The sequence below is a fragment of the Lissotriton vulgaris genome, unplaced genomic scaffold (assembly GCF_964263255.1).
Source record: "Lissotriton vulgaris unplaced genomic scaffold, aLisVul1.2 SCAFFOLD_1144, whole genome shotgun sequence".
Lineage (NCBI taxonomy): Eukaryota > Metazoa > Chordata > Amphibia > Caudata > Salamandridae > Lissotriton > Lissotriton vulgaris.
The window spans coordinates 115,902-135,006 of record NW_028243070.1 but is presented as its reverse complement, the minus strand read 5'-3'; the positions used below and the strand labels follow the sequence as shown (position 1 = coordinate 135,006).

Genomic DNA, 19,105 nt, shown 5'->3' with positions numbered 1-19,105 from the left:
GGGGGAGTCGCCATTTCTTTACAATAATCAATAATGAAAAATCAACATCAATAGGGTTGTCCGTTTTCTCGATGCAGCACTATAGTGCAACATACACAGCACCTGGGGTGTCAAGAGTGAACAGGTCCAACCTGCTTAACCAATGACTGACAAATGCTATATTAAACACTTACTATGTATAATACTTGCGTTCACAATAGTTTTACTTTATAAAACAGAACAAAAGATGTCCCCTGTAAGTAAACCCATATTAGAACATTGGAATGTTGGGAGCTCCATTGAAAACAATGGAGTGCTCTGGGCTTATAATGGCTGGTATAAGCCTGGAGCTCCAACATTCCAATGTTTCTTTGTTCACAGCAATATTAGCTGTTTCAGTTATTGAACATCCTAAGGTTTTATGACATGGGGAACAGTGGTGATATCCTGGGTGGGTGATGGAAAAACATCTACAAAGAAAACTATTACTATAACGATAACAACAACAATAATATAACTTTATTAACTTTTAAATATAACGAACGCAACAAAAACTGTAAATATATTTAACCATTTTTTGAAATTAACCAGAACTATAACGATAACAACAACAACAACAATAATATAACTTTCATGCCTAAATTACGCAAACATTTAGCTAATCTGCTAAAGGGGGGAGTCGCCATTTCTTTACAATAATCAATAATGAAAAATGCACATCAATAGGGTTGTCCGTTTTGTCGATGCAGCACTATAGTGCAACATACACAGCACCTGGGGTGTCAAGAGTGAACAGGTCTTTCTTTGTTCCTTAAGATGTTATCTGTGTCAACCTCTTCCGAGAATGCTGATGCGTTAGGATTTCCTTGTGTTTCTTAATAGCATTGGTGTCTGCACACTTCTTTGTCAATTCTGTGAAGATGATAACTGCTTCATAAACAGACGATATCTTTGTTTAGTCATTAGTGTTAAGTGTGTCTGAAACTACAGTGCCCTTCTGTTTTTTTTTCTTCAGGCTCTACAGAGTTTTGTGTGTTGTTCTTTTGAGCGACAATTATTCCAGAGGTTTCAGGTTTACTTGTTTTGTCCTGCAGTGAGTTAACAGTTTTAGAGACTTCATGTTTATTTGCTATGTCCTGCTGTTCGTCAACTGCCCTCGCCCAAAATGGTGGCGGTGTAAATGGGACTCGTAACTGCTTGTTGTGTACTGGTTGCCCAACCTTGATATCACGAGATACATATGCAGTTTTGAAGCACATGGCGGAGGCTTGTCTGCTGTAGTGGGGCGCCTCTTTATCGTTTCAGTCGCCATTCCGCCCGCTTTTGGTACACTGTGCCTTTTCCGCCATTCAGCTGTTTAGCGCCCGCTCTTACGGCTACAGCGTCTCGCTCACCATGTAGTTGAGTTGCTCCTACTCTTGCGGTGGAGCGATAGGCGGCTTCCACAGGACTCTTAAAATGGCGGCCGGCTCTTCGGATTTGGGCCTGGTCCAGTAAAATGGCCCTGGGACACCTTGGAACTCGGACGCTTGTCTGCCAGGGCTTGGGTTCCATTCTCGAAAGCGTCCCCTCAGCCTTGAAGATTGTACAAAAGTCTTGGGGGCCGTCGACTCCCGCAGGCTTCCGGTGGGGAGCGGCTGCCATGATTGCTTGCGGAATGGCCACGACGGAGCTACGAGATGGTGGTGCTCTCATGGTGACGCCAGCTTCAGTCTGAAACATCCAGAAACAAGGTGGGGCTTTCATCGTTTGGGAAAAAAAATGTTTTAATCCAATGAAAAGTGTTATTTCTAGGTCACATGACCTAGTCTTACATCATTAGAAAAACAAAAGTAAAATGAACCAATGAAAAGTTTTATTAACAAGTCACATGACCTGTTATGCTTACGTTACGTGCTGCGCGGCGCGCTCTGGATCGTTTCCGGGAAGCTGCGCCTTGCGCACCGGAGCACTTCCGGGTGCGCTAACGCGTCGCGTCATATGACGCATTACGCGACAATGCAGGTCCAGAATATAGTCAAAATGTCTCCACCAACCAGCGGTCGGAATACAACCGCTTTCAGCAGTCCAAAAAGTTCGGTTAAATCTTAAGAACGGGAGCAACTCAACTACATGGTGAGCGAGACGCTGTAGTCGCAAGAGCGGGCGGTAAACAGCTGAATGGCGGAAGAGGCACAGGGTACCAAAAGCGGGCGGAATGGCAACTAAAACGGTAAAGAGGCGCCCCACGACAGCGTGTCTTCAGGTCAAACGGATTGTGGGACAAGGTCCAGAATGGAAGAGTCATTAAAAGGGAAAAAATTCCGCCGGACCCCGGGAGCCGGCCGCCTATGCCGGGGGCGATCTCAGGCCACACCAGGGCAACACGACTTGGGGAGGGGGCAGGAGCCAAGCGCCCCCTCTCAGTCCGCGCCATCTCACCGCCCCTCGGGGGCCTCCGTCAAGCGGTTTAGGGAGGCACCGTATCACATTGTTTTCCAATGCAGTCAGGTCCACAAATGGACCCCACTTACTTTGAATAGTGAAGAAGCAGCAGGGGCAAATAAGGTTTAAACAGTGTTACAAGAGCTGCTTAGAACTCTGAAGTATGGCACTCAACAACCAGGACTTATGCCATTTGTGTAAGGCAGTGACATGGAAGCAACTCAGGGACAAAAAGCATGAACGAACATTCACGTATGAAAATCTTATTTGGGGAAGGTGTAGAATCCAAACGCCCCCTCCCAGTTCGCGCCACTACAACGTATGTGGAAAATCTGAAGCCATCGTTCTACAAACTCTCAACGCTTGCTATCAGTGCATGAGTTTCATGCTCGATCGATTGAGCTAGCCGGATCGGGCAATAATAAGTATAAAATAGTTATGTAAATAGTTATTTAATAAAATGTTTTACCCTGTTTCTTTGCTGGTGTGTTGTCTATATTTATAATATTTGCATAGGGTTTGTCGTTATTTTGGGCGGGGTGGGTGGCGGAGTCGAGCTGTCTTGCAGCCCTCATGGTGTGGAGCTCAGTTCATTTCACTATTTTCGTATTTCTCATGAAGGGTTGTTCCTAATGTTTGTATTTTACCGAGGTCAAAAAGAGATCGAATTAGTGGTCTACTGATTTTGCTCGATTACTTTTATTTTTTTACACGATTTTTCACTATCTGCAAAGACTAAACAGAGTATTGCGACTTTGTGCTTGTTTGTAAATAGAGAATGATCCAAAGAGAACCAATTCTAAAACAGTAAATGCTTGGATAACAATCAATCAAATGGAGAGACAAGCAGGTACGACGGATTACAACAGGGGTAAAGATCTGCGTTAACTACCGTTCACTATCTGCAAAGAGAGAGTACTACTAAGAGAAAAGAGGGGAGGGGGGGGGCAGCGTTCAAAGCACATCAGCGTGCATAAACACGAAAACGTTTTTACCTATCACGTACTTGACATTTGACAGCTTTTGATATTTGCTATTAAAAAACCATTGAAATTCACAGAAAAAACCATAGGTTATAGTCGATATATAGTTAGGAATTTGCATTTACAAAACCTTGAAAATTCAATGAAAAAACCATTGGTTTTAGGCCATATATAGTTAGGGATTTGCATTTACAAAACCTTATTTTACTCGCATAAAACCATTGAAATTCCATATATAGTTAGATGCGCTAACTATATATCGCGCACCCGCAATCCACTGCTGATGATGTCACATATTACATCATTCATGACATGGTCAGTGACATCACTGATGACATCACTGATGACAACTCAAATGACATCACTGATGACAACATCCAGTGACTGTATGTTTCTGAAAAGTTAAAATATGTCTTACATATTGAAGAATGAGTGGATGTATAAGTGTCTGGATGAAGGATTTAGTAGGTACATGACTGATTGTATGAGGGAGTGATTAAATGTGTCTCACTGAGTGCATGGGTTAGTGATTAAACTGTATTAATTTGTGCATCATTATATCTGTTGTTCTGTAAACTGCTGCATGTGTTGATCAGTAGCTATATGAGTAACTATATGGATTATTGATTGGTTGCCCAAGTATTTGTATGGGAGACTGAGTATGTGTGTGAGTGGCTGGGAGGTGTGTGACTCTGTGCATAGATGTGTGAACAGCTGATTCACTAGATGTATGGGTTCAAAACTGCATGTGGAAACAGCTGTATTGAGTTGTCATCAGTGATGTCATCAGTGATGTCACTGACCATGTCATGAATGATGTAATATGTGACAACCTCAGCAGTGGATTGCGGGTGCGCGATATATAGTTAGCGCATCTAACTATATATGGAATTTCAATGGTTTTATGCGAGTAAAATAAGGTTTTGTAAATGCAAATCCCTAACTATATATGGCCTAAAACCAATGGTTTTTTCATTGAATTTTCAAGGTTTTGTAAATGCAAATTCCTAACTATATATCGACTATAACCTATGTTTTTTTCTGTGAATATATATATATATATATATATATATATGTAGATAGATAGATAGATAGATAGATAGATAGATAGATACATATACATACTGTTTTGATCCAGTTATATTGTGACAGGGAGAAAGATGGCTAGTGTATCCGTCCTGTGGCACAGTCCTATTGCCTCCTTAGTATACTTAGGTCCAACTGTCTTAATCAGAGGGCTAACATTCTGTTTTGTGGGACAACAGTGACTTATTGTCTCTAGTCCTCCCAATTTGCAGTTGCATGAACCGTTGCAATCTTCCCTGACTTCTCGTGGTAAATGCTCATAGTGGTAGAGTTCCTAGCCTGAATTTTAGATACTTGCAATGCCAGGCCTTTGGCGTCATTATGTCGAGATAGGTCCTGGGCCATTTTGGGGTTTTGGTTTCAAGTATGCTTTCAAAATTGCACCTTGTCTGGCACTATTAGCAATCTCTTTTGCTTTCTTCTTTCTTGCTGATTTCCAGCCATACTCCTGGGCATTTTTAAGAATCCCAAAAATGAGCAAATCAATGAAAATCATATGAGTAAACACACAACTATTTGTTTAGAAATAAAACTCACTGATCAAAGGAGACTAAATGGGTATATGCATTGGTAAAAAAAAAATGTTATTGCTTTGTTGGCACAGTTCTTCAAATAGCAGATACTCTTGAGTTTTGTCTCTTGTTTCTCTTCAGGTGCTCGGCTTCTGGTCCACCCTGGAGAGGATGATGATGGGTCTATGATTCTGCTTTCAGCCACACCCTATTCGCTACTGCGTGGCACAGAGGTCCTGGGCTTGGCGAAGCTCGATGACAGCGGCTCAATGAGGGCATTCTCATATGATAACCGGGCAAGCTTCCCAAATTCAGGTGAGATACACAGGCCTGGTTGGCAAAAAAATAGATGATTTCAGCAGTCAGTTTTATATATGGCCTATTAATTGCCAATAGGAATAAGAATTATAAAACAAGCATTTACAATGCAATGGTCTCGGCATTATTAAAGGTAGAGCTATTGGCATTGCTCATGACTTTGTTTTTTTTTAAAATCATAAATAAATGGCATTGTCATTTACATTGCCATAGCTTATTTGTTAAATAAATGGCATTGTCATTTACATTGCCAACAGCTTAATCGCTCACAAATGCATGACCTATTGCATTTACACCAACACAGAGCCACACACACAAAGCCACCCACACACACATACAGAGCCACCCACACAGTCATTCACATAGAGCCACCTACACAGAGCCACCCTCACACAGACAGAGCCACCCTCACATAGAGCCACCTAAAAAACAAGATTCAGGCACACAAACACACGTATATGACACAACGGAAAGGAAAGGCGTCCCCTGCAGTGGCTGTAAGTAATGCCTTGGGCCCGGCACTTTTTTATTTACAAATTAAGCACTGAATTACAAATAGGTTCTGGGTGAAGTGGGATCTGAGAGGAATAAAAACAGTAACTATAGTGCCTTTTTTAATAGAACACTTTGGAGCATTTTTCTGCATATTAAATATCTGATGTTAGTTAAGCTTAGTAGCTATAATGGCGCTCAATGTACTGACCCCTGTAAGCATAGAAGGCTGAACTGATTTTGAGGAGATGTGAACCCGTAACTTTCTTCCTGCCTCTTCTATGACATTGTGACCCTGCCTGCCTGTGTCATGTAGTCACGTTGTTCTTGTGTGGTCAGTGTGTCCACGACTGTCTGATGTTGCCTACCTCTGACTGTTGCTGTGAGTCTGCCCTTCCATCTTCCTGTCTTTTCTCTGACTGTGTGACCCTGTCAGCCTCTCACTGAGTCAGATTGTTGTTTTGTCAGCCTGCGTGTCCCATGACTGCTTGATGTTTCCTGCCTCTGACTGTTGTAGTGTGTCTGATGTTCAAGCTTTCTGTCTCTTTACGACTGTGCGTCCCTGTATGGCGCTGAGGCAGATTGTTGTTTTGTGTCTGCCTTTCTGTCGCCCTCCCCTCCTCTTCTATGACACTGTGATCCTGCCTGCCTGTGCCAGAAGTGCAGCGGCAGCGTAAAGCGCTACGTAAACAACAGGTTAGTTATCTTCCCAGATTGCATCTCCATCATTTCACTACACTCCGGGGAAATGCTTTCATCCTGAACGGCAGGATGGCTCAGTGAGATGAACACGTGTCCCCGGCACGTGAGGTGGTCTGTGGATTCCGGCGAGGCTGACTGAGTCTTCCGTCCATCGGGCATTGGGAAATTGAGACATTTTGCATTTACAGCGTTTAAAAACACAGACCCGTTGGTTTAAGCGCTACACAACAAAAGTTGTTATTAACCCCTTCACTGCGGCGGTTATTCCGGCCCAGTACTAAGGGGGCGGGGCGGAAATGCGGCGGGCGCATGCTGTTGACGGAACCGCTCCGTCACCAGCGTCGGTTGCGCTGTGCTTATGACGGAGCGGTTCCGTCATGGCCCCGCCCGCTCAATAGAACGCTCAGCACAGGCGCGGAATACGCGCCGCGCAGGAACGTCGGGCGGGCCATGACGGACCGCTCCGTCATCAGCACAGCGCCACCGCGGCTGATGACGGAGCAGTTCCGTCATCAGCAGGGGAGGGGTTAAAAAAGGAAAAATACCCTGGCAGAGCTGAAGAGGGTGATATAAATTTGACTCACTCCTTATGGTTAATTACAGTTGATGGAGTTAGAGTGACTTCCTATTGCGAGCACTGTTGACACACATCAGTCCTTTTTGGCATCTTCTCTGGAGACTGGGCTGTGGGAGACCCGGGGATGTGAAATGAAGACAAAGTGACCCATAGAGCACCCAGAATGAGCACCAGAGGCGCTGTACTGTGGCTGCTATATCTTAAACACTCCAGCTCGCGCGGCGCAAACATTGTAGGGTTAAAGAAAAGGATGAATCCTTTCATTTTCCTAGAGATATTCAAAGGCCAAGGCTAGGAAAGCTGACTTAAGACGTCATTCTTTTCCAGGCCAATACACACTCTACTCAGAGGAGTGTGTGCCCCCCAGAAGGAACTAAAACACAATCTGTTCAGGGCAATGTGTGTCACAGACTACCCAGTGCTCTGTGTGCCCCACACAAGATACCAGTCCAGATACCTGTCCAGAGTAGTGTGTCTCCAGCAGGCACAACCATACAGTCTTGCTCAGAGCTATTTGTGTCCCAAGGTAGGTGCAGATACACAGTCAACTCAGAGGAGTGTGTGTCCCCCAGCAGGCACTGAAACACAGTAGGCAATAAGCTGTCTGTGTCACCAGGAGTCCCTGAGAGACATCTGTGTGTCTTCCCCGGACCCAGTAGACACAAACGCCCTCTTTATTGTACTTTATAAAAGTAGACTTTACGTTTTTGGTCAAAATAAGACCAAATAAAACCATACATATTCATAAACAACGCACGTTTGTAGCTGTTCACTCAGGTAAAACACACCACTTGCACTTTCAACTTATAATAAGCATTTGTAGGAGAGGGTGTGGAGAAGAAGAGCTCGTAGGGCGAGTTTGGGGTGAGACTGCTGAAATGTTTGTGGCTGAGGGGGAGCTCGCTGCAGACCCTCTCCCAGGCCCTAGGCAGTCTTTCCATCTGTGCCCCATTGATGGTGGGTGCTAGTGTTGGGGTGGGGAGGGAGTGTAGGTGGGAAGGTGTGGGGATAAAGAGCTGGTAGGTTGAGTGACACAGAGTGTGGGGCTGGGGGGGTGAGAGACAGAGAAGAACCTCATGACCGAGGGAGAGTTTGGTACAGACTCTCTCACAGGCCGAAGTCTTTCTATCTTTGCCCCATTGAGGGCGATGGGTGCTTGTCTTGGGGCAGGGAAGGAGGGGAGGATGGAGGGTGTAGGGATGAAGAACTCGTAGGGTGAGTTTGGGGGTGAGACTGAGGAGAAGCTCGTGGCTGAGGTGGAGCTCGCTGCAGACCCTCTCCAAGGCCCGAGGAAGTCTTTCCATCTGTGCCCCATTGAAGGCGGGTGTTTGCTTTGGGGCTTGGGTTGTGACCATGTGTCTGCAGAGGGGCTCTTCTGTAAATGTTGTTTCAGGTGGCGGCGCTTGTGGGGGAGAGAGGTTTAATGAGCTTGATCATGTAGCAGACATTAGCATTAATTTTCTTTATTTAAGATGCCAGAGTTGTTTTAAAAAACTGTAATGGGTAAACACATCTCGATCCCTCTCGTAGCCCCCTCCCTGTTACAGCCCCCCTCTCAGGATCTCTTCGGCCGCTTTCATCTTGGGAATGTCCGTGTTTGTATTGAAAGTAGAATGTGCAGAAATAGCATATTTCGCTGAAGCGCGAGTGCTGACGGGTGCGGGAGCAGGCACTGCGTTAACACAGGCGGCGCTGCACCGGTAGGCGGGCACTACACAGGCAGTGCATGCAGTGCGATGTGAGAGTAGGCACGGTACTGTGCTCCTACGGTGGGTGCTGTACTTAGTGAGCCAGTGCTCCGGTCCGCAATCAGTACAGCACCCTTAGGGCAGGTGCTGTGTTACCACGATACTACACTCAGATGTTCAACTCAGTGAGTACTTACTGTTCTGACTGAGCAGGCACTGTGCTCATTGCACAAGTACTGACACCCCACCCCAGTAAGCACTGTGTTCACTGAACAGTTGTTGCTCTGAGCAAACACTGCACTCAAATACGCGGGCACTGCATTTGTTGAACACACTCTGCACTGAACTCATCGAGCAAGTCTTTCACCCGCCATGGTTTTATTCTCTGAGAATGTACAAAGGCACGTGCATCAAACACAGAGCCACCCCTAATAAACTCAGTAACAAACAACGAAAAGCATACATTTGCAAATGTAAAGAATGCAGTGAACTTTCTTTCAAGATGCGTGTTCTAATATTCAGTGGCTATGTCAGAGACCGCATAACACACAACAAGGGCCTCGGGTACCGTGGAAAGAGGAGGGAGGGGTGGGGGGCAGGCTCTGAGCTCTGAGAGTAACAAACAACGAAAAGCATATGTGGCTATGTCAGAGACCGCATTACACACAACAAGGGCTGCGGGTACCGTGGAAAGAGGAGGGAGGGGTGGGGGGCAGACTCTGAGCTCTGAGAGTAACAAACAACGAAAAGCATATGTGGCTATGTCATAGACCGCATTACACACAACAAGGGCTGCGGGTACCGTGGAAAGAGGAGGGAGGGGTGGGGGGCAGACTCTGAGCTCCGAGATTAACAAACAACGAAATGCATACGTGGCTATGTCAGAGACCGCATTACACACAACAAGGGCTGCGGGCACCGCGGAAAGAGGAGGGAGGGTTGGAGGGCAGACTCTGAGCTCCGAGAGTAACAAACAACGAAAAGCATACGTTACTATGTCATAGACCGCATTACACACAACAAGGGCTGCGGGTACTGCAGAAAGAGGAGGGAGGGGTGGGGGCAGACTCTGAGCTCCGAGAGTAACAAACAACGAAAAGCATACGTGGCTATGTCAGAGACCGCATTACACACAACAAGGGTTGTGGGTACCGCAGAAAGAGGAGGGAGGGGTGGGGGCAGACTCTGAGCTCCGAGAGAAACACGGGCCATGAGAGTGCGCTGGGATCCAGCCCTGGGCAAAACTGTGGCAAAATGATGGAGCTGGCCAGCACGGCTCCCAGGGATCCCAAGCCACTGGCAGTCCCCGCTGCATGATGCTGTCAAACAGAAGCAGGAGGAAGAACCGTCGGGCAGCCCGCCGCTGCCAACGCAACGCTGCTCCGGTCGCTCTACTTGTACGCGTTGCCTCTCGCTGTTTGTTGGTTTGTAAACAAGCTTCGAGGCTGGGACCCGAGTGCCGACCTGAGAGCGCGAAGCAGAAGTATACATGCTAATGCGTCCATGAGTGGCTATGTGCGCCGTTTAGTCCCGAAGTTCACCACCGGCAGCTTCTGGACTTCCTCTGCCGGCGGTTGTCCAGAAATGGTGTCACAAAAGCGGCGCCATTTTTGCGATTCGGGGGCGTGTTTTTAGCAGTTGAGTGGCGGATGACGTCACGGCTTAAAAACTGCATAAAACACGCCCCCGAATCGCAAAAAGACGTGGCTTGAACAGAGTGACGCCCCTCTCCTCCAATGGCTGGCCATTGGAGGAGAGTCCTTGGGATGCCTCACGCCAGTGTCCTTGGGATGCCTCACGGCAGGGGCAGTGAGGGAGCCAAGGGCGGTGTGCCGCCAGAAGAAAATAGATGTGATGCTCCTGCAGGACCCTTGGTATGCCTTACGGCAGGGGTACAGAGGGAGAAGATGGCAAGGACTCAGCCTCTGGAAAGGTAGAGTAGATGCTCAAGTAAGGTCCTTGGGATGCCACACGGCAGGGACCCCTGGGAGAAGGGAAGGCCCACAAAAGGGTACAGGGCGAATTGAAGGCACTTGCAGCCCGGGCAGGTCCAGACGGACACCCTCCAGAATCGGTAGCAAGCTGAAGCCTAGACCCATGATTCAGAGGCCCGAAAAAGGGGGCCCACCCCCTCCCAGGAAATTGAGGAGGCTGGGTCCATAATGCAAGAAAAAGAGTTGCAATGAGAAATAGATGTAAAGGTAGAACATGGACATTGAATACGGTATGACCATGAACATTGGAAATGTATACCATTTTATGTAAAATTTTATGTTGATGAATAAACTGCGACCTTTTCAGGCACTAAAGAATGTTGTCAGTGATGATTTTAGATAAAAGTGCGCAGTGTTTGTTGGAAACAATGAAGGGGAGCAGGGCGGGGTGACTCGCCGCCTGGAGGGGGTTATCAGACACAGTGTGGTGAGATCCGGTGTGGCAGAAGCTGACATGCTGGATTTGTGTCTACGACACAGCTGGAGGCTACTGCGAGGTTCAAGGAGGTGTCGAGGAGGTGCCGGTGACTGGAGTGGAACGGCATTCAGGAACTGCTGAACAGCATCAATCTCAACCAATCAATCTATGAATTACTGCCAGCAACAAGATATCATTGTGGGGTCTGCGCAAGATACTAGCGACATATAAGTACTGTCATCGGCCCTTAAGTGCTGTGCAGAGTTTAGTGTCTGTCAGACCTCATCATTTTAGAACGGTGTATTTAGACCAACGCGCACTGGTGAGCGTATGATCATCAGAATAACGATATTGTATTGTATTGTAATTGCATTTATGTAGCGCTTACTACCCCTGACGAGTGGTTGGGAGCGTACAGAGCAAGCACCGGCAGCAGCACAAGCTTCGATTATGTACGTCAGCGTGTGCCAGCTTTACAACTGAGGATGCCGTACAGTGCATGAGAAAGTTTTGCAGGCAGAGCGACCCGAGCTACCTTGACATTTGAGGAGATTGTACAAAGCGTAAGCACGTTTTACAGGCGGTTCAATCTATGAACTATAATAGTGCGAAGCAAAAGCCAGCTTGACAATTAAGAAAGCTGCACTGCACATAATCTAGTTTTTTTGTTTTTTTTGTTCAAATCATTTTTATTAAGTAAGGAAAATAAAGTAAAGTAGAATAGAAAAATAAATAAGATGCAAAGAGTGAACGTACATACATTGGTGATTCCATAATCAAATAAGAAAAGTGTAGTAATGTGGCATAATACAAGATATACAATACAAAAGCAAAACACACAAGATTAAGGACAGGTCACATAACGCATATAAGACAGATGGCATAATTATGATTAACGTACATATATTATCTAACATTACAAGTACAGGTAAGTATACATTCATAACGTCTTGAGTTATGGTGGCAGTATCTAGTACAGGGGTCATAACAGTTATGCCACTCGAGGGAGTCATTAGGACAAGCATATACGGTCTAAGAAAAAGAAATCTAAAACAGTAGCATAACATAATCTAATATACACTGTGTTTCATCAGGTATAGACTTAGCGAGTAACATCTGTTAATGCAATGCATACAGTGTCGCAAGGTGGCTCTACCTCAGGTGTTGACACCATAGGTGTATATTTTCTCTATACAGTTGTTCTTCCCCCCTTGGCCTGCCTACATCATTAAGAAACCCTACGGGGAGCCCCCTTCTATTGTTGTTGACACCATAGGTGACAGTCCGGTGAACTATATGGGCTACAGTAGGGAGTCCCAACAATGATCTTGTTATTTAGAAGAGTATTTGAGGAGAATGTCAGGTATACAACCATTATAGCAAGTTATCACGGTGGTTCAAACGAAAAGGAAGAAGCGTCAAGTGCTCCACAGTTTTTTGTTGGATACCCGCCAAGGAGAGGAGTGTAAAGCAGGGTTATCAGACCCTCTGATGCATGTCACCCATTCTTGCCATTGTTTGAATGAGACCCCGAGGTACTTTTCCAATTGCACAGGACAACTTTGCACGCTAGTGTGAGTAGCAGGTCAAGAAGATGGCGGTCGTGTTCCTTTGTAAGTGTTGGCTCTATGGCAGCTAGTAGCACGTAAATAAATTCTCTCGGTGGTTTAATTTTAAATATGTGTTCAATGCAGTCGAAGACATTGGACCAATATTTTTACAGTAGGGGGCAATGGAAAGCATGTGTGATAGGTCTCCGTCAGCTGAGGAACAATTCCAGCATGTAGGGGTGTCTTTCAATTTCAGTTTGAATAGCCTTTGGGGGGTCCAGAAGACCCTGTTGATCAACATGTACTTAGCTTGCGAGAGAATTGGGGAGACTTTATGTGTAAGAGCTGATGTATGAATTTTATCCCAGTCAGGATCTATTCCAGTGTTATTAGGTTCTTCTTCCCATTTAACCTTGTTCTTCCTATGGGCCTTGCTTAGCTTAGGTAAAAGCATTTTATAAGCTTTCGAGACAAAGTGACCTGCATATAGTAGGCGTGGGACACATAATCTAGTTTAACAGGCAGCGCACCTGGAGAGCGTTTCCAGCGGGGAGGCGGCAGTGAATGAGGGATACCTGGTTGTGGCATTTCGTGCAGCAGAGGAGTCAGCTTTCAGCGAGGCAGTAACAGTGCTTTAAATGGGCCGGTACTGACCGGTACTAAGTACCAGCACTTCTAAATGTTCTGCCTTTGAGTACCAGAACTTTTTCTTGTCTCATGGGGCAGCAAGCCAACTCAGTGCAATTTGGCGTGTAGAGAAAGAAGATTGACACAGCTGAGGAGTCAGTCCGTTTACGTGATGCACTCTGATCGAGTGCTACTCTCCCCTTACAATCTGCTAATTGAGCAACGCCCATATGGTTTCAATCACACAGGCAGGAGTTTGGGAGGGAGGGAGTCACACTGTGATCTTTGGCACAGTGTCCACGCAGGCTCTGTGGAGACAATAGCACTGTAGGTGTGCGCAGAGGCGCAACTAGAGCCTAAGTTCGAGGGGGGCTAAGGAAAAATTTCGGGGGTGGGGAGCTGAACCTTTAATCAGTAGGCAGAGTGGAGCTGCAGGGGCTCTTAGAAGGGGGTGACACAACTGCAAGGCCTAATTAACATTCAAATGGTCTTTTAAAGACCTGTGAAACGTTTAGGTGCGGCTCTGTGTGTGCCTGGGATCTGTCTCATCCCGGTTAGATTAGCCCGAATGGGGTAACATCAGTACAATCTGTAAGTACCTATTTGCACAGTGACAGCGTCACAGCATTTGATCTCTTTCAAACGAAAGAGGCCGCAGCAGCCGGGGGCTTCTTTGTCCTGCTGGGAGAGCATGGAGACTGCGGCTTCAGCTACAGGCAGGTTGACAGCATCATAGTATCTCATGTTCCTCATCCCAGGTACTCACACCTGCTAGTAATGGTTTGTTACTGGTTTTTGCATTATGTACCACATGGCAGACGATGTATTTCAACAAGTCAACGTTATCATAAGATGACAAAATAACTACATCTGATTTGAGGGGGTTCGGATTCCACAAAAGAGTTGGCCGGGTGGTGTGAAATATTTCAGACTCTTTCCTGGGTTTGCCCACACTTCATTGACACACATCTTTCTACAGAGATGTGGTAGGTTGCGGCATCAGCTGTTGCACTGCTCTGCGCTTACCTTCAGTCTTAGCCAAGCAAGCGTTAGGTAGGAGGCAGAGACAGGTTTGCATCTCCCCTTTCAAATCGACGACTAGGCTTCCAACCGGCTTCAGAAGAGGCATCACGTTGGATCAATACAAGAAATTAAAACTCAAGTGATGGAAAAGGTAAAGGGTTTCGTTACCGGTCTCACCGTCAGAACAAAAATGCTATTTTATATGACAACTCAAATAGCAGAATTGCAATGTAAATATTCCAAAAATGTTCCGGTCCGTTAGCACTGCTTATAGCCCCGCCCCCTAATCCACATCTCAGGTGAGTACCTGCACTTATTTTTTTCCTTTTAAAGCACTGGGCAGTAATATAGGAAGGAGGAAGGGCTGTGGGAGAATTGCTTTTCTTGAAGGAGGGGTTTTGGGTAGTAAACACAGAGGACTACTAACTGCAGCATATTTGCAGACATAAAAGAGGGACTATTCAGAACAAGAAGTATATGGTCTATGCTCCTGTAGAAGGTTCTTTTTTTTTTGGAGTACCAAATACAAAGGACTAATTTTTGTGGTAGTTAGGTACACAAAAAACAGATGTACTTGGAGCCCATAAGCATATCTTTATTAGAGTACATTTAGAAATATTTAACAAGGGTAATATTGTGAGCGTTTATGATAGCCATGGCAAGCAATCGGACCGTAGCTGCACCTCCATTGTTTTTGGCTCAGACAGGGCATCCTTCAATAGAATGGGAAGAGTGGATTGGTATTTCAGATAATTATTTCAAGCAATAGATGGTCTGAGATATTCAGTATCTAGGAAACGGGCAACGTTGATTAATGTTTTAGGCAAGGAGTGACAGCATATTTCTAAATTTTTATCCAAAAGCAAAGGATGCTGATGGAGAGGCAATTGACAATATTTTCATTAAAGCAAAAAGGAAGTTAGAGAAATGGTTTGGGAACCAAAAGAATATAGTGAGCATTAATTTTATACACAACCGCAGAAAGCCCAGAAATCGGTGGATCAATTGGTAACAAGATTAAGAGTTGGCTGTAAAATTGATTTTGGTACAATTACTGTTCAGATGATCAGAGACCAATTGATAGTCCATTGCAAATATAAGATGATGAAATAAAGGTTGTGGCCTGCAAGGAATCCAACCTTGCCGGAAGCAATTGCGATTGCACAAATATAGAGGAGTCTGATATGTGTATGAAGGAAATGCAACAGCTGTAAACACAGCGGAAGGAAGATGTTAATGTGGTACATTAGAAAGGTTCGACAAAGGGCGATGTCAAATGGAAACAGGATGTAGAAGGCAAACCGTGGGGGGAAAAGGCAAAGAAGAAAGTGAACATTGGCGGTAAGTCAGAATGTAGAAGGTGTTACAGATGCAGAAGCTTCGGGCATGCTACAGACTTTAAAGTGTGTTTCGCACATGACAAAGATTGTTGAAAGTGTGGGAGGAAGGGTCACTTAGTGAGAGTCTGTAAAGAGGAGCCGGGTGGCATGTTTTGAGCAAGAGGACAGTACATAGGATATTGTACTGTGTTTTGTGGACAAAGAAGGAGTGAGGATGCATGGACCGAAGCATTATTTTATGTAAATGGGATACAAATAGATATGATGGTTGATCTAGGATCAATGTATTCTAAAATTCCTAGAAAAGTCTTAGAAGAAAAGTGGCATGCGACAAAATTAGAACAGAGTGACATCCTGCCTAAAGGATATAGTGGAGAGAGTTTATACATACAGGCACATGCATCAAAGCTATTTGTGATCGCAAAATTAACTTTTGCGATGCATGAAACAACTTGCCACTTACACTTTAACAAATCACAATTATTTGCGAGTTTACAAATTGCAAGTGCATTTAAGGAATTTGCGATTCCTTAAATGCAATGCAAGAACCACTTGAGAATAGCGATTTCGCTAATAGGGGGCGCAAATTACCATGAAGTTGAACTTCATGGTAATTTGCAAAAACTTTGAAAAATGCACTTTTGTGCATTTTTTAAAGTTTCATGTTGCGCACATACATGCCCTTAGGACATGTGTGTGCGTAACATATGTGCACAGATCCATTTCATGGGTGCACAAGGGTGTCCTTTTGACACCCTTGCACCCTGAAATTGCATGCGCAATTTGCAAGCACCTATTGGTACTCGCAAATTGTGCATGCAATTTCCCATTCATTCCTATGGGCCTTAGGCCCTTAGGAATGAATGGGAAGCCAGCCATTCCTTATTTGCGACTCGCAATTTGCGAGTTGCAAATAAGGAATGTGTAGGAATCGCTATTTTTACAGCGATTCCTACATGCATAGGCTTTTGCAAATCCTTAATTGCGATTCCTTAATTATCGCAATTAAGGACTCGCAAAATCCTACCTTGATGCATGTGCCTGATAGAGTCTGATTTTGACTTCAAGGGTAGGAGGATGGTGGGAAAGGTGTACGTGTCACAAGGTGGTCCAGCAATTTTAGGCTGGGTACAGCAATATGATCTACATATTGTTTTAGGTCCCAGGTCATATGAACAGGTGTTGACTGTACAAAGCCACTTCACTCTACAACAATCTATGCCACTTCACTCTAGGCCACTCCAACAATACGCTTCTCCACTCTATGACACTCCACTATATGATGTTCCACTCTACGTCACTCCACTCTACGACACCCTATGCCACTTTACTCCACTCTATGCAAGTCCACACAATGCCACTCCACAACACTTTACTCCTTTCTAAGCTATACCACGCCCTCTGCTCTACGACAGTGTACTCCATTCTATGCTACATCACTCTACGCCGTCCACTCTACATCACTCAGCGCCATGACACTCTACTCCACTGTACTTCATTCCACTCCATGCCACGCCCCAACACTATGCTTCTCCACTCTAACACACAACACTACTCCACTCCACTCTATGCCGCTCTACGTAACTCTGCTCTGCATCACTCCACTCTACTCTACTCCATTCTATGCACGCTACTCTGTTCCACGCCACTCTAAGATAATCCACTATAAGGCACTCTATTACACTTCACAACATTCTATGGCACTACTCCACTCTACGCTACTCCACACTATGCCACTTTATGACACTCTAACCTACTACTCTGTAGTCCAGTCTACTCCTCTCTACAAAACTCCACTCTATGACGCTCCACTCCTCAAAACTCCACTCTGTGACACAATACTCCATTCCTCTCTACAACCCTCTACTCCATGGCATGCAGAGCTACTGGGACGATCCAACTGTGATTCACAAAAACGATCTTAAGATGATAAATGCTCACTGCTGGACTTACATAAACAAAAGATTTTTAGCTATCAGCCCCAGCTGGTCTTTGACTGACATGTTTTTAGATTCTAAACCATTCCCAGAATATGAGATGTTTTTAGATCTTATATACCCGCCTCAAATAAGGAGCCTGTTTTACGTTTTCCATATAGATCTCTTCCTCTACGATCATTCACACGCAAATGGTGTTCAAAATTAAGATCTTGCAACATGCCCTGTGTGTGGTTTAAGCTATGATGATGAGATGCATGTAATGTTCTTCTGCTTCACACTACTCCATGCTGCAACACTCTATTCTACCCCACTCTACAACACTCTATGCCACTACTCCACTCAACGGCACTCCACACCTCTCTCTACTACACTATACTCAACTCTATGGCACTATACTACATTCCACTCTATGGCACTCCACTCCATTACACTACACACTTAGTTACTCTATGACACGCTACACCACTTCAATCTAGGCCGCTCTATGCCACTCCTCTCTGTTGCACTCAACAACCCTCTGCGCTATGACCCCCCAAGACACTCTACCACACTCTACTCCTCTCTATAACAGTCCACTCTATGACATTCCACTCTATGACACTCCACTCTACGGCACTCCACTCTATGCTACTCTACACCACTCTACAAAACTCCACACAACTCCACTCTGTGCTATTTCACTCCACTCTACAGCACTCAACTTTACTCCACTCTATTCTACACCAATCTACGCTCCTCAACTCTACGTCACTATACTCCATGACACTCTACTCAACTCTGTGCCACTCGACTCTACGCCTCTCTACTCCACTTTATGTCACTCTACTCCACTCCACGCCACAACTCTATGCCCCTTCACTCTACGCCACGCCACTCTGTGACACTGTACTTCACTCTAAGACACTCCACTCCACTCACTCCACTCTACGCCACTCCGGTCTACGTTACTCCACTCTGTGCCCTCTACTTTATGCCACACTACGATAATCCACTCTGCAACACTCTATTCCACTCCACTCCACTATACCACACTCTATGACACTACTCCTGTCTGCACCACTCCACACTACACCACGTCTATCTACTCCACTCTACGGCACTCCACTCAACTCTGTGAAATATACTACATTCCACTCTACTCCACTCTACCCGACTCCACACTTCGCCATTCCACTCTGTGACACTGTATGCCAATCCACTCTATGACTTGCTATGCTTCTTCACTCTAGGCCACTCAATGCCACTCCACTCTATGGCACTCTACGACCCTCTGCGCTTAGACCCTCCAAGACACTGTACCTCACTCTACTCCTCTCTATGAAGTTTCCACTCTATGACTCACCATAACACTCTATGCCACTCCACGCCACTCTACGCCACTCTACTGTCGCAGGAATTCTGCTCTTACACAGAACTGTGCATAGAGACTTAAAACCTCAGTGAATTAGGGTG

The 19,105-nt window shown here is 45.4% G+C and overlaps 1 protein-coding gene across 1 annotated transcript in view; it reads left to right on the top strand.

Annotated features, from left to right (window-relative positions):
* LOC147668715 (anoctamin-10-like) overlaps positions 1-19,105 on the top strand; it is a gene marked incomplete at its 3' end in the record, with an annotated part of 165,332 nt that overhangs the window by 43,453 nt on the left and 102,774 nt on the right. Inside the window, exon 3 of the mRNA XM_086948486.1 lies at positions 5,126-5,299. Coding sequence (XP_086804612.1) covers positions 5,126-5,299 — 174 coding nt within the window. The remainder of the gene's footprint in view (positions 1-5,125; positions 5,300-19,105) is intronic.